The 12,754-nt window shown below is 39.3% G+C and overlaps 1 protein-coding gene across 1 annotated transcript in view; it reads right to left on the reverse strand.

Annotated features, from left to right (window-relative positions):
• Positions 1-405: 405 nt before the first annotated feature.
• The window catches only part of LOC124595450 (reticulocalbin-2), a 61,820-nt gene continuing 49,471 nt past the window's right edge, over positions 406-12,754 (reverse strand). The window contains exon 6 of the mRNA XM_047134195.1: positions 406-1,483. Within this exon, the coding sequence (XP_046990151.1) occupies positions 1,312-1,483 (172 nt within the window). The 3' untranslated portion in view covers positions 406-1,311. The remainder of the gene's footprint in view (positions 1,484-12,754) is intronic.

Genomic DNA, 12,754 nt, shown 5'->3' on the forward strand with positions numbered 1-12,754 from the left:
TCGTTTCTGCTGTGCACGATGGGTCTTGGAATTTGCTAATCAGGCTTTTGCAAGAAGATGTGTGTTCCTGGGAGTACCTCCCAGTTAATATTTTACAGCATTCCCTTTTCATTTCTCTCGCCCTTGGAGTTGGTAATTTGTCACAACGCCGGCTGTGAAAGCTTAAATGCTATAATTAATGATTGCCACAACTTTGTTTTCTTCCTTTTTAGTAGAGTCCATTTAGTAATTACATATGTTTCCTTTTATAACAAAACTATTGCAGGTAAGTTTCAGTTCTTAATTACATCCATTATTGTGAAGCAGTCATTCTAATACATTTGGGAATAGAATTAGCCAGTCACATTTCTATTCCAGCGGCTCAGGTATGTTTTTAGTTTGGAATGAAACTTCTACTATAGTGCGCACATTACAATACTTTTTATTGTTCTTGCCACAAATTTGCAGTTATTGGAAAAATCATTTATTTTAGTGGAATATTTTAGTAAAGAAACACTTGACAAAAATATTTTAAAAAAATCATTAATACTGATCTGCATCCAAAAGCTCCATCAGGAAAACACTAAAAGAACAGGACATTCTGACTGCACTTCTGTCCAGGTTCAGTTTCTCTTTTTTTTCCACAACTGCCTTAAAAGTCTTCTTACATTTCTGTTGTTGATGAGGCATGAGTGGCGCACATGCATGGGTTATTTCCTTTCTTATTTTTAACACACTACAATAATGTAAGCTTCAAAAAAAATGGTACAGTGTTTTTGTTCCATTTCAATGTTTGTTACAATGTATTCATAATATAATGAGTAGCATGTTTATTCATGTCTGTTGGATCAACAAGCAGTGAGAAAATTCTGCATTCTGAAAATGCACTAGTAACAACAATTCATTAAGAAATAAAAATGACAAGTAAAACAAATTCCAATTTTGTTATACTTATGCCGTTTGCTTGCTAAAAACACACTTCATTTTCTCAAAACAAATAATAAATTTATCAAAAATATTAGACCGATATTACTGTTGACACAGATGTTTATATTCAGTTCCCTAATTTCTTTCAGGCATAACTGATTTATGCCAGAAATATCACTTTATATAGTAACATACCAACAAAGGAATAAGGTGTTTGCTCAGTACAAAGAATGTTACCCAGAAAATCAGTGTAACAATATTTGTTGCATCTTCTGTTCATAATTTTTGGGGCAATTTACAAATGACAATAAAAAATCCACTCTGTCACTCATTTATTTACACACATTAAAAAAAAAAAACAATAAATACTAAGAATAAATATTATTGTGGCACAAACCAGGAAGATCACAGTTCATCTTGAAAGACATGAATGTTATGCAGGTGATCACCGTAATCAGTAACTTCACTACCAACAAATGTTTCATGGTGGTTAATTACTTCATCAAATGATAAAATACCATCCTCATTGTCATCAGACTCAGCAAACAGATGGGAAACTTCATCTTCTGCTATCTCCCTAAAACACAAGAAGCATATCAAGTTTTTTTAATAGTGTTGAATTTAAATCTAAGGAAACTTTTTCTTATACTGCTTACAAATACAACAATCCAAACCAGTGTTTGAAAGTAGAAAATCCTTTCAGTGGGGACACAACTAGCTACAAGGGAGGGTCAATGACTGTTAAGTTTGTGGATTTCCGGGAGCATGTAGGTGGGTGTGCAGAGAGTCACGGGGGTGAACAGGGAAATGGATTCAAGGGAGAGGTTCTGGGAAGGGCCTACAGCTCTAAGCAGGCGTTGGAGGTTATATTGGACTTCTGTGATAGGATCCCTCCAGCAGAGTTTACAGGTGGAGGAGTCGGACAATTTGTAGTAGGGACTGCACGGACAATTTGTAGTAGGGACTGCACAGTAGCATTATCTTGTGGAGGCAACAGATGTGCCACAGAGATATGTTTTTGCAGTACCAGGTTTGTGAAGGACAGGGACTGGTGGAATTTGAAAAAGTGGAGCCCACTGTGAAAGGAGTGCATGTCTGCAACTCAACATGTTGCCTTTACAGTGAGTAGCAATCTATCCTTTTCATAATTGTTCGTATCCAAACCTGGACACCCCACTTTTTAATTGCCAGATGCACTATCCAAGCACCTTGCACAGAATGGCTTACCACTAAGGTGTGTGTTCCGAGTGCAGTTAGATATACTTATAATTTATAGTGGACGCATTCTTTACTTCCACTATAGGAATTTTAATTTCCAACCAAACATGTCTTATTTTTTAAAAATGTTTATCTTAATAACCAATGAATTAAGAATTATTGTCCTACTTTTCTTGAAGACATCACTAATGTTCCATTACACTAGACTCTCGCTAATCTGGGCGTTCCTGGCACATATGGGTGCCGGATTATTGAGTGTCTGAAATTTATTTTATTCATTTATTTTGTTTTTTAATTATCTTGAAAACATTGGGGATATAGCATGCTGTACTTTATTAAACTGAAGGATACAATTTTGAAACATAAAGGATATACTTTATAAAATCCATAAATATATTAATTCTCAAAGAAAACTTAGTCCTTGAGTGTATACTGTACATAATTATACAGTCTTATCACTTCCTATGAAACATGTCCCCAATTTTTAACTGTCACAACGAAGATACGCGACAGTGGCACGCTTTATCACGCAACCGCTTTACAAGCATTACATTGGTACCGCATGTATCTGGTTGTTGCAGAATGTACTCCAGGAAGACCTCAGCAGCTTCGGCACCAGCAGTGTGAGAAATATTCATGCTCTCTCCTACTGTGTCCTCTTCTTCATAACTTTCATCATTAATCTCTTGCACACTTATTTCTACATCTGTTAAAGTTTTGTCCGTATCACAGTATCCTCATTCAGCCACTTAGTAACTTCATCATCATCAATTTTTTTCTCCTCCTGGAAGGTTGTGGAACATGTCCGTGTACAAAGTATTTGATAATTCCATATCGACTGGCACATTGCCATCGCTCACTACTGGATCCAACTCAGCATCAACGGATGGCCACAATTTTCTCCAGCTCTTCATTATGGTAGCATTCTCCACTTTATCCCATGCTTCGGCTGCTTGAAAAACAACATCACACATGTTAATTGCTTTCCACACCTTCAGCATAGTCTCAATAGAGTCGTTTTCACTTTCGTTCAACAAGAAGACGAGAAGTGAATGTCGATAATGACGTTTGATTGATTCCAAAATTCCCTGGTCCATGGGCTGAATTAGAGCTTCCACATTGGGTGGGAGAAAGCGTGCTTGTATACCATCGGACTTTAAGAGAAACATTTGAAGGATAACTGGGAGCAGTGTCAATTATAAGGATAGCTTTCAGTGGAAGCTTTTTCTTCTTTAGCTCTTTTCTCACTGCTGGTACAAACGTTTCATAAACCGCTGAGAGAATATTTGTCTGTCCATCCACGCTTTCTTCTGAGCGCAATACTGCACTGGTAGAGTACTCATGTCAGACTGCTGAAAACAACGAGGATGTTTAGATTTTGTAGACGTTTGGATTTTCCAATCACCATACGCGGTAGTTTATGACTCCCATTTGCATTACAATACAGCATTAATGTTATGCGCTGTTTCTGTTGCTTGTCACCACAAGCTTCCTTCTCATTCTTGTTTTTGAAGGAAGCACCTTTTAAAAGAGTCCTGTCTCATCAGCATTATACAAGACATCAGTAGTTAAATCTTCTTCCTCTTTTATCTTCCATATCTTGCTTACGGACTCAGCATCCTTATCATCAGCTGAGCGACTTTCCCCAATGACTGTCAGCTGCCGAATGCCATGTCATTTTTTCCAGTTTGATAGCCAACCTTTGCTCACTGCAAACAAGTTACTGCCACCAAGTTGTTTGTTAAATGCAGCTGCTTTTTCCTTTATAATCAGGCCACTGACTGGAATTCCTTTATTGCATTGTTTTATGAACCATCTATAACAGCTACGTCCAGTTTTTCATTCTCACTCTTTCACATAATCTTCCGTTTTCCCAACGCTACCCATTCGTCTAGAGTACTGTCAAATAACATCTTTCTGTCTGATGTCATAAATAGTTGCTCGTCCAACAATGAACTCAGCAGCAATGGCTTTCCGCGAAGAACCTCAATTTAACTTATCTAAAATTCCGAGTTTCTGCTTGAGGCCTACTGTAACGTGTTTCCTTTTAGAAGACATGATTCCGAACTGTAAAGGAAGCTACAATTTCAAATACAGTATATAAAGCATTGTTTAACTAACCATTGTTGAATATGATAATTCATTGTGCACGTGTTTCTGGATGTGCACCACATTACCGACAGGCTGGACTACTGAGGGCCAGATTAGCGAGAGCCTAGTGTATTTTTACATGATCAGGCTATTCATTTGTGACTTGGACATGTGGTACCCACATATACTGCTTTCAGCTTGAAGGCAAGTGCACATGGAAAAAAAATGTAATGAAGGATGACAATGAGTCTATGATTTACATTCCATATTTGTTTCATCCAGTGTGTCTGGATAGTGATACAGGCCACATAATAAAATTCCCTTGATTTTTAGTTTCTTCAAGAAGCTTAAAGCATGTACACATGAAGCTCATGGGAAACAAGCATAGAGATCCTTAGGTTACAACACTTACCACAACCGTGTTATTGTGAGCACCATATCCATAATTTGTAATCACTAACCTTGAGAAGTTTTAAGAAATGGCATCATTTATACATTATCGTATCAAAATACAATTCACTACAGAAAAGTTAGAAGTAACTAGGAGACAGAATAGCTAGCTAGAATTAAATCAATCTTCTGGGGTAAAATTTCAAGTACTTCCAATAAACATTTGAAAGCAGGGAGAGACAAAAAAACTATCCTAACTTTTTGATCTGTTAGTCCCTTCTGCAGGCAGGAGTGAGAGATGTGTTGTGGAACCTTGGAAAGAAGGGACTGTCATGCAAATCGCATGTTGAAAGGAACTCTCCTGTTGTGAGGACAAGGACACATGAAGATAAAGGGGGAGGTTACGAAGAGAGGAGGACGTTATCAATGATAGTTAATTTGTAAGTGCCATACTCTCTTTGTCACCTCTCTATCATCCTTACCTCTCCTTGTCCTCACAATACGTGGTTCGCTCTAAACTTGAGGTCTGATTGGTCCCTCATTACAACCTCCTTCCCCCATGAGAAAGAAGATAGTTCCAAAAGATAGGACAGTTTTTCCTATTTTAACTTTAGCCTCCAAAAAGTACGTACTGGCCACCCAACTGTCTCTTTGCAACTTTACATGTACACTTTAACATGAATTAAGTTGACATGACTAATATCAATGCTTTCCAGCAAGTTTGAAAGGTAAATATCTGCTGCTGAGTTCTTAACACATACCTCTTAAATTCATGTGGAATAAACAAAGACATCAAGAAGGAGAAATGCTCATGATAAATATCGTCACTAGGAATGGACGATATTAATGTAACTATTAAAAGAAGATGGTTACCCAGTCAAATCTATCAAGCAAATAGTACATTCCAGACTCAACTCCATTACATCTAATACGGTAGAATTTACACAACTTTTACCTTCCCGCAATCTGCCAATTTTGCCACACTGACGTGACTTGCTTGCATCAAAGATGCAAACAGTTTTACTGTACGTGGAACCACAACAGAGGTGTATCTTTGGATGGGTCACAATAACATATGGTTCCTGAAGATGAGCCTTTAGGGTAACAGCATAGGAACAATCTAGGTAACTGTCCAATTTGGGCTTGTAACATTAACCATTATAGCTTCGCTATGTTGGTACTGTAAATGGCTCAAAGCAAGGGAAAACCACAGCCCCTATATTTTCCAAAGGGTATGCAGCTGTTCTGGATAGTTTAATGATAACATCCTCTTTGGCAAAACATTCCATAGCTAAAATATTGGACCCACCCAGAGACCAGAATGGGAGACTGAGGACAAGCAAAAAAACTAGTGTTATATGGGCCCAAACAATGAATCCTAGATCCCTTAATAAGGAAGGTAAGTTGGGGAATTTAAAATGATAAATAGATTTGCTAGAGTTAAATATAATGAAAATTTGTGAAGTACAGTGGTAGAATGAACAGGTCAATCAACACAAAATGAAACTGGAGCAACACAGGAGTAGGTTTAATAATGAATAATAAACTAAGAATGTGGGTAAACTCTTATAAGCAGCAAAGTGAATGAGTAACTCTTGCCAAGATAGATGCAAAGCCACCAATTAATATAGTAATACTTATTTGTGTGTTTACTAGCTTCAGAGATGAAGAGATTGAAAGAGTTATCATAAGAGACAAAACTACTCAGGTTGGAAATGGACATGAAAAAAGTTGAAGTGTGGAATTCAATAGCAGGAAACAGAAGAGAAGGAGACATAGGAGAACATGGACCGGGGGAAAGGTATATAGAGGGAGCCTCCTGGTATAATTTTATAAAGAGCAGGATTAAATTACTGATAACATTTGGTGGAAATATTGTGGCAGACAGCTGTACATGTGTGGAAGAGACCTAGAAAAAACTGGAAGGTTTCAGAAAGATTATGTAATGACAAGTCAGACATTTGAAAACACTGTTCTAAGCTGCAAAACATTCCCAGGGGTAAAAGCAAACTGACCATAATTTCGTGGTTATGAACTGCAGATTAAAACTGATGGAATTGCAAAAAGGTAGTAAATTAAGGAAACTGGATATGATAAACTGAAAGCGATTATCCATTGTTGCCTAAGGCACTTTCTCAAACAGGAAGGAAATACAACAGTAGACAAATGCGTAGTTTTGAGAGATGAAATAATGAAGGAAACATAGAATCAAATAGGCAGAAAGTGAAAGCACAGTAGAAATCCTTTGATAACACATGAGACTAAATACAAATGGTACAGGGATAAAATCTAATAATGAAGTGGACGAAAGCGAATGGGGATAACCAAGAAAATAAAACTGATAGAAACTGAAAATGGCAAAGCAGGAATGGTTAGAGAAGAAATACACAGTTGTAGAAGCACACATGGCTATGGGAAAGACTTAAGTCTCAATGGGCTTGACTGTATCCAAGAATCAAGAAAAGAAGTGAGAGGGGTGCAAAAGGATGAAAGTGGAAGAGGTGTGCATTTCCTGTAGTCTGGAGACCATTTGAGCTACAGCATGGAGCCTGGCATTGTCACAGAGGGAGATGACCTGTCCCAATCAGTTGGTCTCATCTTTTGGGCAATATGCATCCCTCAGCTTCAACAACTAACAGTAGTTCAATGTGCAAAATGCCTTCCTGGTGGACAAAAGTTGTTGAAAAAATCTTGCCAGCTGCCAGATTCTTGGCTTTCACTAGAGTGACCTCCCCTTTCCACAGCAACTCCGTAATGTTTTTGGATTCCATGAGTGTAGTGGTAGACCCATGTTTCATCGCAGGTGGTGATCCAACTCAAAAATGTATCACCTTCTTTAGCAAACCTTGCTGTAAGCTTCTCTTGTGCCCCCAAATGTCTCCACTTCTGATTTTTGGTCAAAAGGAGAGGGACCTATCTGTAACACACTTTACAGAACTGTAGGTCATTTCTGATGATTAGCTGACAGCTCCCATAACGTATTCCAGCTTGTTCTGCAATTTCTGATACTCGCCTGTTAATCGGCTTCAAGCGTGTCTCTCACCATGCCAACATTTTCAGCTGTAAGGCTGGTCTGAGAATGGCGATAATGTTGCTGATCTTTCACAAGTTCTTTTCCTTTCTTTGACTTTTTATGCCAGGCAAACACATGTGTCCTTGACAACATTTGATCACTGAACTGTGCAGTCAATCTCTGGAAAATTTCCATTGTTTGAACTCCTTAACGAGCAAGAAATTTTACAATTATGCGTGCACCTGTTGCTCTGATAGTGTTAGCATTACTGATGAAGCTATTGGAAGTATTTAACAGCCAGCTCTTCCCACTCCTAAACGGTCCCACCTAACAGTACTTGAAGTGCGGGTCCAGTTCTACAAACTGTTGACACTCAAGAACAAAAATCCCATTCATATTCGATTCAACCTTGTGGTTCAAAATGGGATAAAACCCAGGCAGCTAAAACCTATAGCTGGTATCTGAAGGTTAAACCAAGAATGGTCATCATAGTCAGCACCAACAAAAATGGGATGAGAAAATGCAGACTGTACAGACAATAGAGCTAATTAGCTTAAACAGTTAAATAAATAAAATCTGCTTGTAAAAGGTTAAAACAATGCATGACAATGCTGATGGAGAACGTAGCCTGAAGTCACTCAGTGCACGTCACAGTGAGAGGTATCTCTCATAACCACCCTTTACACTGAACGTGGAGATGAAGTGAATTTTGTTATAAAATTTGCTTTCCACCCCCCTCAGGAAATTTAGGACTCTGATAGCTGTTAACCTATTATCTTCAAGTATTGAGGTAGACCGTTTGATTGCTAGTCTCAAATCAGCCAGTAGGGCACACTTGGCAAGAATATGGGCTATTGTGAGATAACTTTCACAGCTGCATGTAGGAGGATCTCGTGGATAAGTCTGGTGTGGCTGGTACACTGTCGGCATAGTGCAATGACATCTTTCTGAGAAACCTGGAGAAAGTATGCCATCCCCCTTGATCACAATTAGGTCACTGAGGGTTGTGGTAGCCTGCCATTCCATACCCCAGGGGTTCCAATGTGATGTCACAGTTACAGTTACAATCTTAAGTCTGCAGCCCTTACTCAGAGTACAAGTTTGTCACCTATAGCTGCTTTTTTAGCTAATCTGTTAGAAAGTTAATTCCCTGGAATACCCATGTAGCTCTATGTCCAGATGAACCTTACTGTCGTACTGGAGCTGCAGAGGACACTGGCGACTAAAAGGATTTCTGGGTAGCACTTAACTATTACTTGTAAGCAGTTCAGAGTTTCTACAAAACAGGAAGTCCTTCATTATGAGAGTTTTTAAATACGGCAGAGCCCATGTTGTGGCAACAAACTCTGCAGTATATACACTGCATGCACTCAGCAGAGTGTACTTCTCGTGCCCCCTTGCATGTGCAAAAGCATAACCACCCCCATGACAGACTTTTGATCTGTCCATGTAGGTGCATGCCACATCTGGGTAACCATGGAGACATGAATGAAACAGCCATTTGAGAACGGTGGTATCAGCATTTTTCTTAGGACTACAAAAGAGGTCCATTTGAATCATAAAACTAGGTTACATGGCACGGGTGCACCGAGAGGGAACACTCTGAACACAGACAAAAGATGGCAGTTGGATGCCTAGCAGAGAGCTTCACGTCATATCACAGCTGGTCATCCATTTCTGAGTGATTCATAAACCATCTTGAATTTCTAATTGTGGTCCGCCCCATTAGCTGAACGGTCAGCGCGTTGGAAAGCCACGCACAGGGGGCCGGGTTCAATTCCTGTCTGGAGTGGGAGATTTTCTTCCCTCAGGGACTGGGTATTGTATCATCATTTCATCCCCACTAACGACGCACAAGTCGCCCAATGTGGCGTCACACTCAATAAGACTTGCACTTGGCGGTCGAACTTCCCGCTACGTAACTCCCAGCCACTGACGCCATGCGATCATTTCCATTTCTGATTGTGAAAGGAGAATTGAGTAATATGAGTGGGGCAGACATATGACAGATTGTGACCCCATAGTTGACCAGATACCGTTAATTTTTGGCTCTCAGTGGTGGGACATCGGCTTTCAACAAGAGGCTGTCTACAGGGCTGGTGCAGAAGCCTAGAGCTGACAACCACATACCTCTAAGTCGACAGGGTCTCTCAAACTCAGTACCGACAGTGCTGCCGACTCACACAACACAGCCTTAGTCCATTCAGCATAAAATTAAAGATTTATTTAAAAAAGAAAGAAAGTAAAGGAAACCACACAGAAGAACTGTGTGGTCTTCATCCCAGAAGGTACTGCTCAGAAATCTCGAGGATATTTAGTGTGTGGTAACCACTTTAATTTACTGTCAAATAAAAGACCTAAAAGTTTGAAAGTTTTAGTGACTTAAAACAAGTTGTTACTAAGGTAAAGGTCTGGGTGCGGAAGTATAGTTCTGAGTCGGCAAAACATCATAACAGGAGTTCCCGGGAGGAAATTTATATCCATGGTTTAGGGCCAAATTATTATCTTGATGTATTGAAAGGTGGCTACACTGAGCCACTGCGCCAGAGATTGCGCCAAAGAGTATTATTCAGCCGCCTCCACAGTGCTTGGGGAGAGCTCGTAGTAGTCAGTGTCTGTCGAGGACTCGTGGTAGTCAGTTCTTGGGGAGAGCTCGTAGTAGAGTGTTTGTTGAGATGTGCTAGTAGGCAGTGCTTGCTGAGATGTGATATTGGAGAGTTCTGGTTGAGATGTGGTAGTAGCGTGTCGGTGTGGAGAGATTCTAATGTTTAGAGTGCTTTTCATCACTATAAATTAAGATAACAAACTACTTCTACCACGAGCCCTCGACAGGCACTGACTACTACGAGCTCTCCCCAAGCACTGTGGAGGCGGCTGAATAATACTCTTTGGCGCAATCTCTGGCGCAGTGGCTCAGTGTAGCCACCTTTCAGTATGCCTCTTGAAGTTAGCGATCTATGGTGTGCAATGGTGCAGAGCTGTAATATAAGAAAATGTCATCCACATACAGTGATGGCAAAACCAGGGACCTCGCAGTCGAAGAGAGAGAAATTCTGGGTAAAAATGGAAAGCCCTACTCACGCAGCGTAGACAGGATGTGATAGCACCAGGTGGTATTGTTAAGTCTTTTGCATGACAAAGGACACACCAATCAGGTGTTGGCGATGTGTGAAAACATTCCTCACTGTACAGTCGTAGACAAAACGAGCAAGACCCCTCGCCTTTTCGTTATGCTGATCCGCACGGCTTCAAAGTCTGCTACACAGCATAACAGGCAAGGCGACGAAGTGCTACCAACATACTATGCACAGGCGTGAAATTGACAAACTATCTGAATTTTTTAGGCTGTTTTCAATAATTTGTAAGACTATATTAATGCTGATTAGTGTGTTAAATACAACACGTAAATATAAGACAGAACTGAAAAAAGAAACGCTAATTGGTATGAACTGTACCAAAAAAATGAATTTCAACTTATCGAGATAACATAACTGTTTTAGTAGGACAAAGAACCCCAGATCGTTACGAATTAGCAAAATATCTGCATTCGGCCGCGAAATGGTCTGTGTCAACGTTCAGACCAGTCTTACTGGATTACCGTTGCTGACCTACCATGAAAGTGTGCAAATTTAGCAATGCGTGAAGATTCATAACAATATTCAGTTAAAAATCATTCAGTGCTACACTTAAGTCAATTCCATTATTGACAGAAGCGGAAAAAGTAGACAGTAAAATGTACGAAATTCTACAAGAGCGTCATATTGACATCCACAGGGTGCCAGTACAGAATAAAGGTAGCGATAAAACGTATTGGGGATGCGAGACTTTCTTAAAATTGCTTTACTGATATTCTACCTGCCTCCATCGAGATTAGAACCGAAAACAAACCAGACCTTCCTTTCACTACGCTAGCAGACAACCCAGGCAAACAGCCCTCTATTATTACCCCAGACTTGAATAAGCGGGCAATTTCGCAATGAAAATGGCAAAATGATCTGCAGTTTCTGTTGCATAGAGCTTTCTGGACTCAAAAACATGAATTTTCTTCCTTTATGTCACTGCTTATGTGACAATCATTCGGGATGTTTATCGAAATAACAAAATACTGCCATTAGAGAGTAAATTTAGTAGGATAATTCTGCACCACCCCATGAAATAAACGGCTACATAGCTGCCAAACATATTCTACACTGTTTGGAATTCTCCACTAGACTCGCCACAGCCAGAAAACGTTCATTAGCTGAAGTGTTTCTTAAACGTGTATGGGCAAATGGATTCTATTTGTGCATTCCTGTAAACGTGATTTGGATCGAAAGTGTAGCTACGATTAATATGCTGATGTATCGACTGCAACTAGAACATTTCGAATAAAGAATAGGGGGTGTTATTTACGCGGCCCTCATCTTCAGTAGCTGTCGTAGCTGTTTTCGTTGTTATGATTTCGTCACCTAAACCGGTAAAAACGGAACCCTACTAGTCTCACTTTCTTGACCGTCTATCGGTCTACCCAACCCTTAAAACCTGTTTACCTTTCATTTTAGCCATTCACACTTTGCTTTGACATTCTAATCTTTGATTTCATTTCATTATTATGTACCTTTTCTTCAGTAAAAGTCAACGGTAGTAAGTTTCAAGATATGAAGAATAACTGGAAGTTTTTAATTTGTAGAATAGTGTATTTAACAGTTAATATTTTCAACAAATCTGTAGTTATAGGACCTATTAAGAAGCAAGTAAAAAATGGCATTGTGGAAAGATCAGGTTGGTCTCTAAAGGGTAACAACGGTAAAATAGCAAATACGAAACTATGGGTAACAACTACTGTTGATGGTGAGGAGCCATAATCGATATGCCGCTATTCTGTAATTGTATTTCTGAAGTTTATCGTCAATCCTAGGACTGAAACCGATACTCTGTTTTACGTAAAGAATATAACCTTCAAAATTTATTTAGCAGCGCAGAATATTAAATCATAGTTTATAGATCAGGAACCTAATCCAACTGCCTTTAATTTTATTCTCACGGATGACATTGAGACAGTAAATAACAAGAGAAATAACAAAACTCTCAGAATCAATATAGAGAATTCAAGTGTCCAGTGGATTCAAAAGTTTGCTATAATAGTGAATAATTGCT

This window comes from Schistocerca americana, chromosome 2 (genome assembly GCF_021461395.2).
Source record: "Schistocerca americana isolate TAMUIC-IGC-003095 chromosome 2, iqSchAmer2.1, whole genome shotgun sequence".
Taxonomy (NCBI): domain Eukaryota; kingdom Metazoa; phylum Arthropoda; class Insecta; order Orthoptera; family Acrididae; genus Schistocerca; species Schistocerca americana.